This window comes from Saitoella complicata (assembly GCF_001661265.1).
Source record: "Saitoella complicata NRRL Y-17804 unplaced genomic scaffold SAICOscaffold_26, whole genome shotgun sequence".
NCBI lineage: Eukaryota > Fungi > Ascomycota > Saitoellomycetes > Saitoellales > Saitoellaceae > Saitoella > Saitoella complicata.
The window spans coordinates 82,331-98,527 of NW_017567017.1; the positions used below are offsets into that span (position 1 = coordinate 82,331).

At 53.2% G+C, this 16,197-nt stretch overlaps 7 protein-coding genes across 7 annotated transcripts in view; 3 read left to right on the top strand and 4 right to left on the bottom strand.

The window, feature by feature from the left end:
• Positions 1-8: 8 nt before the first annotated feature.
• On the bottom strand, positions 9-1,641 carry SAICODRAFT_31918 (amine oxidase; the record flags this gene model as incomplete). The annotated part of the gene is made up of 3 exons (XM_019168053.1): positions 1,387-1,641; positions 935-1,320; positions 9-881 (listed from the first exon to the last, which is right to left on the bottom strand). Exons 1-3 carry the CDS (start codon positions 1,562-1,564, stop codon positions 12-14), a joined length of 1,434 nt encoding a protein of 477 aa, XP_019021488.1. The 5' UTR covers positions 1,565-1,641.
• Positions 1,642-1,998: 357 nt separating this feature from the next.
• On the bottom strand, positions 1,999-3,048 carry SAICODRAFT_27592 (alcohol dehydrogenase; the record flags this gene model as incomplete). The annotated part of the gene is made up of 1 exon (XM_019167044.1): positions 1,999-3,048. The coding sequence occupies one exon, from the start codon at positions 3,046-3,048 to the stop codon at positions 1,999-2,001; it is 1,050 nt and encodes a 349-aa protein (XP_019021489.1).
• Positions 3,049-5,879: 2,831 nt separating this feature from the next.
• Positions 5,880-9,492, top strand: SAICODRAFT_21619 (uncharacterized protein). Its single transcript, XM_019166445.1, has 3 exons — positions 5,880-6,380; positions 6,435-8,772; positions 8,829-9,492. Exons 1-3 carry the CDS (start codon positions 6,325-6,327, stop codon positions 9,441-9,443), a joined length of 3,009 nt encoding a protein of 1,002 aa, XP_019021490.1. The 5' UTR covers positions 5,880-6,324; the 3' UTR covers positions 9,444-9,492.
• Positions 9,493-10,530: 1,038 nt separating this feature from the next.
• SAICODRAFT_31924 (uncharacterized protein) lies at positions 10,531-11,348 on the top strand (the record flags this gene model as incomplete). Its single annotated transcript, XM_019168054.1, has 1 exon — positions 10,531-11,348. A coding segment is annotated over one exon (694 nt), but the record flags the coding sequence as incomplete, so codon positions are not given.
• Positions 11,349-12,988, bottom strand: SAICODRAFT_73426 (uncharacterized protein). The gene is made up of 3 exons (XM_019170855.1): positions 12,529-12,988; positions 11,695-12,482; positions 11,349-11,629 (listed from the first exon to the last, which is right to left on the bottom strand). The coding sequence occupies exons 1-3, from the start codon at positions 12,933-12,935 to the stop codon at positions 11,430-11,432; spliced, it is 1,395 nt and encodes a 464-aa protein (XP_019021492.1). The 5' UTR covers positions 12,936-12,988; the 3' UTR covers positions 11,349-11,429.
• Positions 12,989-14,097: 1,109 nt separating this feature from the next.
• On the top strand, positions 14,098-15,309 carry SAICODRAFT_9929 (uncharacterized protein; the record flags this gene model as incomplete). Its single annotated transcript, XM_019172182.1, has 1 exon — positions 14,098-15,309. One exon carries the CDS (start codon positions 14,098-14,100, stop codon positions 15,307-15,309), a length of 1,212 nt encoding a protein of 403 aa, XP_019021493.1.
• Positions 15,310-15,895: 586 nt separating this feature from the next.
• Positions 15,896-16,197, bottom strand: part of SAICODRAFT_73428 (uncharacterized protein) — a gene marked incomplete at its 3' end in the record, with an annotated part of 1,349 nt that continues 1,047 nt past the window's right edge. The window contains exons 2-3 of the mRNA XM_019170856.1: positions 15,975-16,132; positions 15,896-15,922 (exon numbers count right to left, since the gene is read on the bottom strand). Coding sequence (XP_019021494.1) covers positions 15,896-15,922; positions 15,975-16,132 — 185 coding nt within the window. The remainder of the gene's footprint in view (positions 15,923-15,974; positions 16,133-16,197) is intronic.

Sequence of the window (16,197 nt, forward strand, 5' to 3'; positions counted from 1 at the left end):
ATTGATATGGTCTATGATAACTCGTCTTCCACGTCATTCACTGTTTGTAACCCAAGCTTAAGAGCGGAAATCATCCCTTTCGCCGCCCTCTCCCCACTCTCATACGCCCCATTAACCGTTCCCATCCCTCTCCATGTCCCAACATGCTCACCCGCAAACCACATCCGCCCATGTACACATCCGTCCCCTAATACCTCTATATCCTCAACAGCATTCTTGGTGCCGGTGTTGATGTGTGTGTAGGAGCCGCCTCCGGACCAGGTGTCTGATCCCCAACTCGTCTTGAGGATTGCGGTGGGTTTTTGGGTGGGGGAGTAGTTTGGGAGGAGGCGGAGGTACGAATGAATCCACGCATCAAGGTCGGAGTCGGAGAGGGATGAGACATAATGTGCTTGATCCGCCGCTATGTAGAATGCTAGCGCTGGAATATCTGTACCCGTTGGCAACGAAGCGAGTGATAGCATCAACGTCAATACATTCGGTGGCTCGAGAGGTTTGGACGGATCTGGGAGGAAGGCATGGAATGACGGTGGATTTGCCTTCTCTTTGTCCTTTGGGAGCCACCACGCCGAGTCGAATTTCAGGAAAATCTTCTCTAGGACGCCGAAGCCGAGCGAGTCTATAGCTTGCTGTAACCGTGTGGGGAGGCTCGGGGTGATTGTGATCATCTGCTTCTTGAGAACACCAAGAGGTACGGCGATGATGACTGCGTCGAATGCTTCCTTCGTACCTTCCATGGTGGTGATAGTGACAGAATGCGAGCTCGAGGCATCGACATGTGTGATTGGTGTGGAAAGCCGTACGATACCGCCATCGAGAGATGGTTTAGCGATGGCCTCAAGGATTGGCGAGTAAGTCGACGCGAGATACGGTCGCTCTCCCTGTCAAGATATTCAGCTGCCAGCTCCGATCGGCCCGTTGGTTTGAGTCCTACCGGTAACTCCTCTTCCAAGAAATAGTACTTCAAGGACAACCTCCTCACATCCTCCGCACTAAAATTCGTAAAGAACTCCGATAGCAAACAAACCCACCTCTTCTCCTCCTTCGACAAATCCTTGTCCTCCTCGACGTCTTTTTTGGCAAAGTCGAACAAACTCTCATCTGCCCCAATCCTCCCAGAATTCTCCTTGGAGTACGCGATAGCATTATCAGCCACCTCCCACGTCCGTCCAAACAATTTCTCCGATTCCGCCCTGGGCAGCGGAACACTCAATCCATGAGGGTAAACCGCCGCATCTTCCAACGCTGCGAAAATCGCACCAGTCTCCCTCGCGATGGGCGTGATAGGGTTTCCCTCCATCCCATGAATCCAATTCGCTCCTAAACTATCTCATCAGCACAACTTGCCAACTTGCAACGAATCTTGCTTTTTTTCTGGCAACATACCCATATCGACTCTCCACCCATCCTTCTCATACGTATACACCCTCCCTCCAACACGGTCGTTCGCCTCGAAAATCGATACCCGACATGTGGGTGCGTGTTGTAGGATATATGAAGCGGCTCGTAGGCCGGCTACGCCTGCTCCGACGATTGATACGCTCTTCTGTGGTAGTGGTGACATTGACGATGTACGAGCCGTGGGGTTGTAGCCGTGATGTTGTGGGTCTATTTGTTCGTGACGTCACGGCAGACCGTACCGGTGCTCCCGCTTAAAAATGTTGGGAGATCTTTTGTTCGGGATTCAGTTGACATGTTCTTGACAGTTCGCATGTGTAGTGGACCTCGAACGTCGAGCATAAGGCGTTTGCCGTGGGGACAGCAATTGGCGGAGGTTTCCCTGAAGCGGTCAAAACAAAGAGCAAGGAGAAGATAAAATGCCAAAACAGTCCATTTAAACATGCTAAATCCTCTCGTACGCTCAACGCACGCTCAAGAATGTTAATGATATACCTATCCTATCGTACCCACAACTCCACTCCCGCCACAAAAACGACCGCGGTCCGTAAATCTTTTCATGCTTTCAACTCCCATTCACTCCCTTCGAACAGCTCTCGCTTACTCGAACACAATAGCAGCCTTAATGGCAGACTTGTTCTTCATCGAATCCAAACACTCCTGCCACTGCTCAATCTTGAACTGCTTGTTCACGATACCCTCAACCCTAACCTTACCCGAATCCAAGTAGTCGATAGCAGCAGGGAAACAGTATGTCTCGGAGAAAGATCCCAAAATGGTAATCTCATCACCAAAGATCTTGGACGGGGGCCAAGAGACGCGGGCAGCGTTGGAGTAGACACCGTATACGACGAGCTTACCACCACGGCGGACGTAGTTGATGGAGGACTCGAGAATGGCCGCGGATCCGGTGGCTTCGACGACGATGTCGAATCCGTAGGGGTGGTCTTTCTTGATTTGGTCCCATTGGGCGGAAGCGTCGTCGCGGGAGAGGGGGATGTAGACATCAGCAGCATCGAGCTTTTTCGCGAGCTCCATCTTGTTTCCGGCGGGGGCGGCAAGAACGACGTTACATCCTCCATTCTGCTTCAGGAGTTGGGAAAGAACGAGACCGGTGGGTCCAGCGCCGATCATGAGGACGGAGGAACCGAGTTTGGGCGCGATCTTCTCCAACCCGTGTGCGGCGCACGAAGCGGGCTCGAGGAGGGTAGCGTCGACGTTCGAGAGGTTCTTGATCTTGAACACTTTTTGTTGCGGGTAAGCGCAGTATTCCGCGAATGCTCCGTTCATGGTGACGCCGTGTGCCTCGAAATTCTCACAAAGCAACGGCTGGCCTCTACGGCAGTAGAAACAGCTCTCGCACAACTCGGAGTTATCGGCGACGACACGGTCTCCGATGGAGAATTGGGTGACCTTGGGGCCGATGGCGGCGACGGTGCCGACACATTCGTGGCCGGGGACGAGGGGGAACTTTGCGAGGAATTCGCCTTCGTGGATGTGGAGGTCGGTTCCGCAGACACCGCAGGCGGCAACCTTGATGAGGACGTCGGTGGGGCGGAGTTCGGGGAGAGGCAACTCGACAACAGCAAACGACTCGGGCTTGTCGTACTGGAGAGCCTTCATGGTCTTGGGAAGCTGAGGAGCGGACATTTTGATTGTGTGTTGTGGAGCGGGTTGTTGGGAAGAAAGAGGGAAGGGACGGGAGATGTAGTATTTATGGTGGACGGCCGAGCGTGTGATGTACGTGGCTTCACATTTCGATATCGCTGCGGAACTCGATCCGGTTCATTAGACCATCCGCTTGCCAAAGAGGCGCCCTGCTGTGACGTCACCAGCGACAACCCTAATCCCCCTCTCCCACCCGTTGTCCAGGACGGGCTGAATGCTCTTCTTATACCTGGCACGCTCCCCTGCAATGATCGCCCACACAACCGCCGTGGTCCTCCCTTCTTCGCTGTCTCATGCACGTGCATGCACTCGCGTAACGCCGGATTGACGCATCCTCATCCGGAGCGCTTTCCGACGAACCCATGAAGGGGAACCGAAATAGACCCTTGCCTAGGATCTACATGCCCCGTTGATCTTCAGTCGAGCCCAAGGGCCGGGTATGTCTGGTCCCCTCGCAACTGAGAGCTGCAGTGCGGGTTGCAATTGCCAGATTCGGAATGACGGTTGTGGGTATCCTACACACCAAGAACGGGCTAGAAACTGGGTCCGTACGTACGCGTTGGGGAAACGGGATTGGGGTGAGGTTTAGGTACTGGTGAGAGCGGATGCAGGGGATCGCCGTGGGACGTTCGTTTGAGGTGGAGGAAGGTTGAGTCTTGTTGAACTTTGATGTGCACTTGGCATAATGCCGTAGGGCGAGCTCGAGACGCAAACCAGGAACTACATAAGAATTGCTGGCGAGCCGAAGCAACTCAATTGCCGAGATCGATCCGGCGGCGGACCCAGTTGGCTCACTGACGGGTACACATACTCATCTCTCCCAGATCAAAAAAAGGACACTAGAGATATCTCGATCTCGAAAATAACTCACCGTTATGCACATAGTGGACTGTCGCTTTAATTTCTTTGTTGTGCAAGAAACTGCCAAGCATGTCCGCGCAAGCTCCAGCTCGAAACCTTTAACGTTACTATGTATTCGTGATCAGTCCCCGTGTAGCGAATCAATACATCTCCGAGCAACCCAACCAAGGCGTATGGGCATGAGTTCAATAGTCGCTGAGTAAGAGTGCCTGCCGTACGGGGGGTAGGCGTAGGTGTAAGGGGAGATACATATACCCATGAGGCACCCATCTACTGTATATATGTGTAGCCGTGGGAATATTCATGAGACACGGTATTCGGCATGCGACGAGCCTGTCGAACCGTGGTAATTGCGAGTGCATACATGAATAGCTGGCTCTCAGATCTGCGAGGGGCTCGAGAGGGTCGATATGGAAGTTTTCCAGGATGTCGATCGCGAGATCGATTTGCATATGGCTGGATGCATTCAATTGTGCCTCCAGGTTCGCTCGCACGAAACGACACAGACATCCCTGAGATATATAGGGGTTAAGAACTGTGAGATGATGAGGTTCGAGATACATGTAATTAAAGTTACACAGCCTCATGACAGTGTCGACCTCAATACGTAAACGAGAATGGTGGCAGCTGAGGCCCGTAAACACTCTTGGCAAGCCCAACGTCGTTATCTCCTGTTCCCAAATGGTCACAGAGGCGAAACGAAAATCAGACGTTCAATGGAGTGATGACAGGAAGGGGAGTTGAATCGGACCACGGTCGTATTTTGGCGGGAGTGGAGTTGTGGGTGGGTGCGATAGGTATATAATTAACATTTTTGAGCGTGCGGTTGAGCGTACGTGTACGAGACGATTCTAGCATATTCAAATTCATTGTTTTGGGATTCATACAGTATCCTCTGTTCATATGGTAATGATATCGTGCATTCTTCGTAGGTGATCAAGGTACTCCAGCAGCTGTACGTTGGGGGGTTGTTGGGGCTGGGCGGTATAAGATTTGGCGTTCTCGTCTCTTCCACCATCCAACAGCTGCTGTGTGTGGTTTGATATCTCCTACGGTTTCATAGGGGATGTACATATGCGTGGTCGAGAGGACATGACGCAGAGAAAGCTGCTTCGCCTCGACTTGAGCTCATGGACACCATCCACCATAAAGTCATTGAGTGTGAGATCATAGCATGGGCTGAGATTGTTGTTCAGGGTTCGTAGCAATATCGTACGTGGATAAGCACATGTATACCTGTAGACAGCTAGCTGATCAAAGGTACACAGCCTCCGCCCAGCCCCAACTATTGCTGTACAGTATACGTCGACGCAGTGGCATTTGGCAATGGAGGACATCACCTTACATCTGTCCATGACCATGAAGGCGAAGGTCAGACGTTCGTCGAGGCGGAGCCGGACATGTTGCTGATGAATTTCGTCATGGACGCGCGCGAGAGGTGTGAAGCTGCAGCTGAGCCTCGAGCTTCGACGTCGATGTGGCAGAAACTGCTGATGGAATGCTGGGTTGCATTTGCAATTGGCAAAGACGTGGGTTATTCGTGTTCAATCATTGTTAGAATTAATCGAATCGGATGCAGCCTTCCTTAGACGTGTACCACCCAATCGCGTCATCAACCCTGCTTGAGTCGCAGACGATCCTCACACCCTAAAAATAGAACCTCCGATGCTCCGCCCCGGGATCTACCACCCTCCAACCCTCTCCTTCCGACCTCTTCCGATCTCTTGTGCGAGCCTTCCGATGTTCGACTCGAACTTTCACATGTCCCGAATTCCATCGCCATAATCTGCGCACATGTCGCCTTGGCCGTCGCTCTCCCGCCCTAAAGTTAAGGGGGGGGTTACAAGCGATATGATGCACTTATTGTCGATCAACCGCAAATGCCGACGTACTTCGGGTGACGGGGGTTTCGGTTTATCCGCGCGCGTGCACCGTCGTAACCTTCAAGGTAATCGATTGCGATAGGGGAGTTACTTGGCTGCCATCTACAGGTCAATCAGGGAAGTCGGATCCAGGATCGGCGAGGGCGACCCTGAAGCTTGTGCTGCAACGCTGCAATTGCCTCGTATGGTGCCATGAGAGAGGGATTTTGCGACGTCGATACCTTGATTATGCTTGCCAAGGCTGGCAGTTGGATGGATGAGCGAAGGTTGTGTAAGACGATAACAACAGGATGTGCATGAATGTCGTGAGTGCCTTGGATCTCGTATTTGGACGCTGGACGCAGGGATGGACGTGGATGTGGAGATGGTGTGAGTTGAGTGATTCACAAGAGCCGAGGATCGCTGAGGATCAATTGATCTCTCGCTTATACTTAAGCTCGCTTGTCCCATGAGGATGTGGAGAAGGACGAACTTCGAAGTTGAATGAACCTGGGCTGAACAGCTAAGAGCGAACATGAGTGCTACGCAGTTCTTCTCGACGACGCTCGGAATAAAGTGGTCGAAAAGACGGTACCTACTACGCTCCTCTTCCCATACGACACATAACTAACAGGACGGTGATAGGAATGATCAGCTTACTACTGCGGTCGAAAAAGCCCTTACGAACACTCCTGTCAATACCGACAAGGTCAAATCCCACTACTCAGCCCTCCATTCGTACCTCCACTCCCGGCGCTTTATCACTCACCTCCGCTGCGCCATGAACTTCACCCTCGACATCATCTTCATCCTCCCGACGCCCATAAACCACACCCTCGGCGGCCACGCCTTCCTCGTCTCCACGATCGGGAATTACCTCATGCCTTCCGCCGCTGTCGGTGCGCATATTGTCTCCACGGTCATATGTCTCCTGGGCATGCTCCTTGGAATAGCTTATACACATTTGGTGGTGGTGTTTGCGGTCAGTGTTTCCAGTCCGGCGAGTACGGAACGGAAGGTTACGTTGTTTTTGTTGTTGTGTTGCGCTGCTATTGGCGGTGCTTTGACGAGGAGCGTTAGTTCGAGGTGTGTGAGAGGTGTGTCGATCTTTATGTTGATCAATATCTTTGCTTTGACGGAGGCGATTGATGCGAAGACGTATACGTTTGATGTGTTTACGGAGTATGCGTATCCGCTGTCGTGTGGGTTGGCGATCAGTTTGATTACGTCGTTGGTGTTTTTCCCACAGGACTCGTCGGTGACGCTGAGGAAGAACGTCGCCTCGACCCTCAACCTCACCGCAACAGGGTTCAAGGATGTCATCGAAACCCTCTTCGACGCCGACACAGAGCGCGAAGTCGGTGACATTGCACAAACCCGTCGATCATATGCCACATTACGGACAACGATGTACGAAGTCGGTTTACAACTCATCTTCTCTCGCGTTGACCCAGCGTCTGTCTCCAAACTCAAGAAACCCCTCGGAGACTGCGTCGAAGCACTTGCCGGGCTACATTCCTCCCTCAACACCCTCAAACTACGACGATCCGAAGGCCAATTCACGAATCCATGGCAAGACTCCACTTCGAAAACACAGCTACGAATGGACCTGGACTGTCTCGCCCGCAAACTGGCGCGAAGGAAGGAGGATGTGATTACAGCAACTTCCTTCGCTTCCCAAACCCTCAAGAAATCCGCCGAGTTGATCGATGCTGCGTTCGACTCGTACCCGACCCCTTCCGCGACTCTGACTTTCGAACTCGCATCATATACGAATGAACTCACCCAACTCTCACGCGCGCTGCTAAAGCATACCGCATCCTGCTACGGTCCCATGCTCGAACAAGCCTTCGCGGAGCATGCGGTCGAGGATGTCCGTGCATTCTGCGAGGGTGCACGAAGGGTGGCGGAGGTCGCGATGGGTGTCGTGGAGGGGTTGGGAAAGAGGCGGACGGTGCGAAGAGTATGGTTGCCGCAGAAATTAAGAGAGGCGGGGGGTGCGATTCGTGAGTTCTGTGGGGCGGATATGGGCGCCGTCATGGATCGGTGGTCAAAGACTCCTCTGCGGCGGGGTTCGGCTGTCTCGAACGCCTCGACAGTCACCGTCGTCGAAGTCGAACCTTTCGTCCCACTCCCCTTTCGGTATTGGTTGTCGGAACTCTTGAGCAAGTTCCGGAGAAGCCGACACACACAATACACCTTCAAATTCTTCATCGTGATCGCAATGATCGCAGCACCAGCCTACATCCACGATTGGCGATACTGGTACCACGACTACCGTGGTCAATGGAGTGCAATCGGTGCGATTATATGTATGGAGGCAAGTCACGGTATGACAACCCGAAACTGTCTCTTCTCAATCCTCGGAGCCCTCGTCGGGTCAACCCTCGGGTACGCCGTCTCCAAACTCGGCGAACTCGCACAGTCTTACGTCCTGGTCGGTGCACTCTCTGCACCCTGTGGACTGGGACTGTATTACTTCATCCTTGACCCGGTTTGGGCAAAGGGTAGTTTGGTGAGTGCGATTGCGTTTAGTGTCGTTGTGGGCGTGTCGAGGACGAGTGCAGATGCGGGGTTGAGTGTGGAGGGGATTTGGGCGAGGAGGGCGGTTGCGCTGAGTCTTGGGCTGAGTATTGCGTTTGGGGTGTTTACGTTGGTTATGCCGCAGAGGGCGAGACATGAGTTGTTGACGACGGCGTGTCGAACACTTGATAGTTTGTCGCAGTTGTTTTCGGTTACGGCGCCGCAGGGGGATGAGGATTTGTCGATTTCCCCGGCGAAGGTTGAGAGGATCTCGAGTGTGGTGAAAGAAAGTCTTGCGTTCTCGGGGACCTTGTTGGAGGCGACGCGGTATGAACCGAGTTTGAGGGGTGGGTTTCCGAGGGAGGGGTGGAAGAGGGTATTGGGGAAAATGAGGTTGGTGTATGAGTTGAGGACGAAGATGGATCTGGACTGTCCGAGTTATGAGGAGAGGAATCAGTTGGTATGTCTTTTTACCCTTTTCCTTCTGTGTGTTTTGATTGCTGACTGGGATCGTAGTTACTTGCGTTCTCACAGGATTTCCTGTTGTTGTCCCACTCTCTCCACACCAAACAGCCATTACCGTGGAACCACCAACCCCTCGTCACCCACGCCTACAATGCCTACATCTCCGCCCTCCGTGAAGGTCGTCAAGGCTGCGCATGCCGTACCGCCGAAATCGAAGTCTTCCAAGAAATCATCGACCAAATCTCACTCCTCAACCGTGATGTAGCCTCGATATTGCAGGAAGCGCTGAACCCGTTGAGTCAGGGGTGTTTGCCGCTGCATGATAAGACGCCGAGGATGATGTCGACGGTTAGTACTGCTGTTGGGACGGCGGTGAATTCGAGGAGGGAATCGAGGGTGCATAGTTCGCAGGATTTGATGACGTTGGGGAGGTTGTCACAAGTACAATCACAGTCACGGCAGGGGTCTAGAGCTACGTTGGCGAGTGGAGACGATGAGGGTTATGAGCTACAGGAACGGTCTCCGATGGGTAGTTGCTGTGGGAGCGGGAGTGGGAGTGTACAGGTTTCGACGCCGACGGTGGAGGTGCCGCCCCGTGTGAAAGTTAGCAGGCCGGCGCGGACAGTGAGTTTTGATCCGTCGGCAAATAAAGGGCAGGGAATGTAGATTAGATTAACGCAACTTGGACTTTAAAATACAAAGTTGACAGCTCCACACGTGACCACCGCGCACAGACCACCCTCTCCCGGGTCGATCTGATCTTCCGCGCGTGGCTCGTTCTTCGGAGCATGGCTGGTTAGCGCCTTTGGCAGCGGCCCAACTGAAAGACGAATTCGCTTCCCAATGCGGCGGCCCACAACAAAGCGAGGAAAACCGTACATGGGGGTGACCTGAGACCTAAACCGCTTGTTGGGCCGCGACAAGGATTAAGACAAAGCCTAAGTGGACGGCGCATCTGTTTATATAAGAGATCAACCCAGCTGTTGGACGACAAGAAGAAGGATCATTGATTTGCTGAGAGTTTCTACGACGAGATGTCTCACGGAAAGCAAACGCCTGTTTTCCCACAACCGTCAATCAAGGAGTTGAGAAAGGCGCACAAAGAGAAAGAAAAGGCCGCGAAAGCTCAAGCTGCTAGACTCACCGTCGGTACCACCGCTGCCGCTGCCGTCGTCGCAGATGCTCTCCAACCACCACCACCACCACCCCGGTCAAGACAAGGATCTGCGGTAGCATCGGTTAAGGCGCCTTCGGCTGTGATCAGCGAGAAGGAAATTTCCTCTCGCTCTAGGACGTCGTCGTCTGCGCCGGTTGCACCCCGTGGCTTTTCGCCTGTCAGACAGAAGGGCTCCTCACGCGGCCGTCGCGCACTCTGCATCACCCTCGCCTTCCTCATCGCCCTTGGAGTCGGCCTCGGCGTCGGTCTCGGCATTGGGTTGAAGAAGAAGGGATCAGACAACAAAATCACGATCTCGGACATTAATAGTGCCGCGGCGATTAATTATACACTGAGCAGGAACTATACCGGCCAGAATTTCTTTGATGAGTGGAATTTCGAGACGATTACGGATCCGACGCATGGGTTTGTTAACTATGTTGATCGGAGTACGGCGTTCAAGTCGAACTTGACCTACATCAAGAACGGGACCGCGTACATCCACGCGGACTCCACCACCAACCTCACCGCCACCAACACCGTCGGCCGTCCCTCTGTGCGTATCTCGACCACAGACGCCTTCACGCATGGCTTGTTCATGTTGAATTTGACGCACATGCCCGTTGGCTGTGGAACCTGGCCAGCATTTTGGACGACCTCGACGACGGGGTGGCCAAACTTCGGCGAAATCGACGTCCTCGAAGGCGTAAACTACGACCCCTGGAACTCAATGACGCTCCACACCAAAAAGGGGTGCGCAATCGATAACACAACGTACGTGGGCGATTACACCGGAATCCTCCAATCCACCGACTGCTACGTCGACTCACCCCTCCAAGGCTCGAACCAAGGCTGTGGAATCTCGGACCGGAGCAACGCGAGTTTTGGGCTCGGTTTGAATAACGCAAAGGGCGCCATCTTCGTAATGGAATGGCGCTCAGAATGGATAAAAGTCTGGCAATTTCCACACGGGACCGAACCCTCCGATCTCCTCTCCCCATCCCCTAACCCCCTCTCCTGGTCCACCCGACCTCGCGCATTCTTCCCCGGGCTGGAGTGCACGGTTGATGAGTTTTTCAGTGATCACGTTATTGTTATCAATCTGGCGCTTTGTGGGGATTGGGCGGCGGGGAGTTATCCGTATTCGGGGTGTCCGGGGACTTGTGAGGAGTATGTGAGGTATAATCCGGGAGGGTTTAAGGAGGCTTATTGGGGGATTAATGGGGTTAAGGTTTGGCAGGGGCCGGAGGCGACCATCAAGAGCATTGGGTCGACTGGGGCGACTGATTAGGGGGGTGTAGAGTGAGGCAGGGAGAGAGAGAGGAGGGGGCGGAGGGGCATGGCTATACACGTATTTGAAACCTTTTACGACTTAGGATTAATCATGTTATCATCATAGAAGAACGTGAACGGACCACATCATCAACCGTATTTATGCTGTGAATGTTTGTTTAAGCAACGTATCATAATGTCGATAAGAAACACGTTCCCCGCGCTCAGCACGCTGTATGACTCTCCATCAAACCAATCACATCCGTCTCCACAAAGATTCCCTCATTATTGTTCTTTCCGATCGAGATAACACACAAATCATCGAGGAACCCATGGCCGGGCGCATAGTCGACAAGATTTGGGTCTCGTGGAAAGAAGTCGTGGCTCATGACGTAGAGGGTGTCGATGGAATCAGTGGCACCGACTGCCCATGAATCAACAGTCAGCAGAAGGACGACAAGAGAAAAATAACATAGGGAAGGGATTTACCAAATGTCAGGGGCGGCGACATAGAAACGTAGTCGAACGGCGGTGTCGACTTGAGCGTGATAACCCTCCTCTCGTACTGTCCGGGTATCCCAAACTTCCAATGTGCGAATCCGGTCAACACCGTATTTTCCGGCGTCGGCTTACATTCTCCTCGGTTACACAGTGTGAGAGGAATGAAGTTCCCTGTCTGGTGAGGGAGGAGCATATCACTCGCATTCCTGATATCGGTGAAGCAGTTACTCGTCGTCTTGTCTTGATGAAGTGGCGTGAGTACCAATTGCCTCTTCTCCGTATCATAACCCCCCAGTGACCAAACTTTTCTCGGTGCGAGATCGGTATGAACGTACAATTCTTCACCAACAGCAATGAGAGCCCAATTCTTCTCTAACCCACCCTGTCCCTCCCAGTAAAGGGGGAAATGATGTCGCAACCGTACTGGATGCGCATCATTCCATCCAATCCTCTCCAGAGCCTCGTTCAGTTCTGGCATGACAACCCTCGCATCAACCAGATAAATCTGGCGACACAAATCGTCTCTACTCCCCGGAGAATTGTAAGTGAGCAGTGGTTCCCCGAGTGCGGACCAGAAGAGTCGGGCATCTTCGGGACCGGGAATATGGCGGAACCACCATCCGGCCGCGGGGACACAGCCTCGGATTACGTTTGAGGTTGAGCGGATGAGGGGAAGGATTGTGGTTTGGGTTGTGTTGTAGAGGATGTTTAGGTCGGGGGGCCAGGCGTGGGTATTGTGGGTTGGGTCGTCTTCAAGAAGAGCACTATGGCGAGAACTGGTTAGCAGGTATGTTTGGGGGGGTGAGGCAGAGGTTGACGTACGCCAAGATGTCACGAAGGTCGATATCCACCGGCTGCCCCTCAATATCCTGCACAATCCTCGTATCATACTGGCTCCTCGCAACAGTAACATACAATGCCCCCGTCCCGGGCGGCATCCGTAGAATGCTCGGATTATGATGTCCAATCCCTAACTCAACGAGGCCATGAGCACCCCATGGATGCTTCCGTGAGACGATAGGAAGGACGTCTCTCTTGGGTCCGGAGGGGAGGGGGAAGGTGTGTTGACTGCGGCGGTGGAGGGAGGTGGGGCGGACGAGGGAGGATGCGGACTTGGATTTGAAGATGTTGATGAGGGTGAGGAGGAGGGCTGCGAGGACGAGGAGGTAGCCCATGAGGAAGCGGAGGTGACGGAGACTGGGGAGCATGCTGGGTGCGACGCTGACCATGCTGGAGTCAGGATTTTGAGCGCAGCTTCTGGTTTGGGTCTTTGCCAAGTTTCGGATTCCAGAGAACGGAGGCAATTATCAAAAACGTTGCTGCGGCAACGTGTCGGGTTCCCTCTCGATGGGGTTTTGACATACTTCGTCGGTCTCCTAATTTCTCACCGCCTCCAGATGGAAAGTAGCGGCATGACTTACCCGCTCCACCCATGCTTATTTCCCTCTTAAAGACTATCTTGCGTCTCGTTTTGGACCATGTCCCGCCGCCGGAGAACGGAGGAAGTTTTAGTGTTCTTCCCTCCCGAAAACACTTCCTGTTCGATATCGCCGTCTCCCTCGAAACAGGTATGTAACATCGGAGAGAACTCATACGCGTCGCGGCTCAGCTCCATAATGAACAAGTCAGGCAATCCAGCGTTTAAACGCGCTAGTCCCCACTATTTCATTTTCCCGCTATGTTTTCATAGAACTTCGAGCCGTCCCCCACGTGCAGCTGCAGGACGACGTTCGTTTCTCCGAAACCGGCACGGAACCTTCACCCACATACCTTACGCCGCGAGACACGGCTGGATATCGGATACAGTATCGGTTGAAACCTTCGTTTAAGAAATATTTAGCGATGGCAGTCAGTTACGCTTAGGACTCTTCGGACGTGGGCCGTGAGTAATATGAGAGGAAGCCATGTCGTATTGCATGATATGGGGCAGTCGGTGCTTAGGTACTCCGTCTCGGCATCCTGATCGTTACTCTCTGCGATTGGGGTGAGACACTTGTTACGATCTGATGGATCGCGGTTGGGTACCCGACCCGTTCTGGTGCCTTGTTGGACCGATACTTCGATAGGAGAGCGAGGAGGAGCTGATCAGCTGTTGACATGTTGGGCCGGTACTTCGGATATGGGCATCGATTGACGACTTCGTTCACCCCAGACAAGGCTTTGTAGGACCTGTGCAGGAACCCTCTTACTCTCTCCGAGTACACTACGACGGAGGGCCTGTACGGCGCCAGGTCGACACCACCACGACGCAACATGGTTGCTCTACTACGCACATATGGAGCCATCCACCGAGCAGTACGCAAAGAATTCGTGGCGAGGAGACGTCTGCTAGTCGTTCTCGTCCTGCTCTGCATCACCTGGCTGGTCTATTGCTCCGTCAACTCTTCAATAATGGAGGCTATGTCGACGTTCCAGGAGCCTACGGTCACAATGATAGCGCCTATACGTGCGCACCAGCCCGAACATCGTCTAACAAACTTCGCCTTCGCTGTCAAGATTGGACGAGAGACCTTCTCCGAACGACTACCCCTCCAGTTCCAGACCTTTCTTCCACGAATCGATAACTACATCTTTATCTCGGATCATGAGGGACAACTTGGTGGAACGCCAATCTTCGATTGCTACACCACCATCTACGACGACGCACTCGACCAAATCCTGAGCACCGGATCAAAACCGCAGTTCCCGTTACCTCAACGTCCAGAGCGAGAGCCCGGTTGGGATCGCGATGCGCACAAGAACCTCCCCGGCTTCAAACACCTCTACGACTCCTTCCCCGATGCGGAGTGGTACATGATGATTGACGAAGACACCTATGTCTTCACACAGAACTTGTACGACATCACCTCCGGCTTAAACTCCTCCGATCCCGTTCATATGGGCTGGGCAATGGGATTCCCACCTTGTGGGGTAAACGACAAACTCTCGCTCGAGGAACACCCAAACATGTACCAGGGCGGCTCCGGAATCCTTCTCTCGCGCAGCGCCCTCAAAATCTTGTACCCACACATTGACCAATGTATCCTCAAAAGCTGGGATTGTGGATGTGGTGATTACCGCACCGCACTTTGCTTGCACGACGTCGGATTGACACCAGATTGGCCACGTCACCCCTACGGATACCACGTCCACGACTTCGGGCAGGGAGAGCAAGGGTGGCCTTCGGATCCCTGTGTAAGACCGGTGACGGGTCACCATATGCGTGGAAAACACTTTCAAGAAGCATACCGCGCCGAACTCGCTGCCCCCCACGGACATGTAACCTTCGCGAACCTCTACGCCGTACACCATGGCGGCGCCCGCGACATCACCGAACGCGATATCGACTACGTGACCGACATGGGACTCGCCGGCTGGGGCGAAGTCGAGGATGCGAGGGAGTGTAGGGAGATGTGTCTACTGGAGCCCGAATGTAAAGCGTGGACATTCCAGGAGGAGACGGGTGAGTGTTTTTTGAAGTATGAGGGTGGCATGAGGTATGGTAGGAAGGAGGGGTACGTTAGTGGGATGTTGGGGGAGAGGTATAGGTGTGAAGAGCCGATGAGGTTCACGACGGAGAGGTGGCAGTTCTTGAGGTATGATGGTGAGGGAAACCTTATTTAATAGCGCTATCATAATCCCAACATAATCTATGTCGTATATGCAATGCTCAACTAATGCCCCGTCCTGGCCATACGTTCCTCCACTTCACCACCGCGAACATTACGTTGCCGGAAAGTGGAAAAGAAGCACAGGCGTTTCTATGTCCAATCGACCTTCACCTCTTTGCGTGGCAACTTGTCCGGAGAGGCACCACCTTCAAATTGCTTCGGGATCCTTCCGTTCACAGAGCGTGCCACGCCCAGTTCCGAGACCGTAGGAGCAAGCACGAACACGTTTCTAACCGTGAGAAAGGGATATTCAAATGGCACTCAAGGCGTGGAGTCTTCAACATGGAGGGTAAAAGTTGGTATTAATACAAAAAAAGAAGCTACCTTTCAAAATATCTCCTCTGCCCGTCTAGGAGTCCTAAACAAAGTGATGAAGCTCCGCCCAACTCCTCCCAAACACTGAATAATCATCATAGTGCACCGAAGGGAGTATTTGTTGATATATGGACGGAAAGGTCGAGTGAAAAGCCCAAGAGAAGGGGCAGACGTAACGTGAAGTAATCAAGGACTGCGGCGCTCGAAGGCTGCTCAAAGGCTGCTCAAAGGCTGCGACCATGGAAGGTGAACTGAAAATCATCAAGTCAGCGCTGTATTCAATTGGATACAGAGGTGACATACCCCTCCGCGCTTGTTCAACGTCTCACGCTCGGCCTCTGCATCACGCTTCCAGTGCTTGGAATCCCCACCGTGCTTGGAATCCCCACCGTGCTTGGAATCCCCACCGTGCTTGGAATCCCCACCGTGCTTGGAATCCCACGTGCTTGGAATCCCACGTGCTTGGAATCCCACGTGCTTGGAATCCCACGTGCTTGGAATCCCACGTGCTTGGAATCCCACGTGC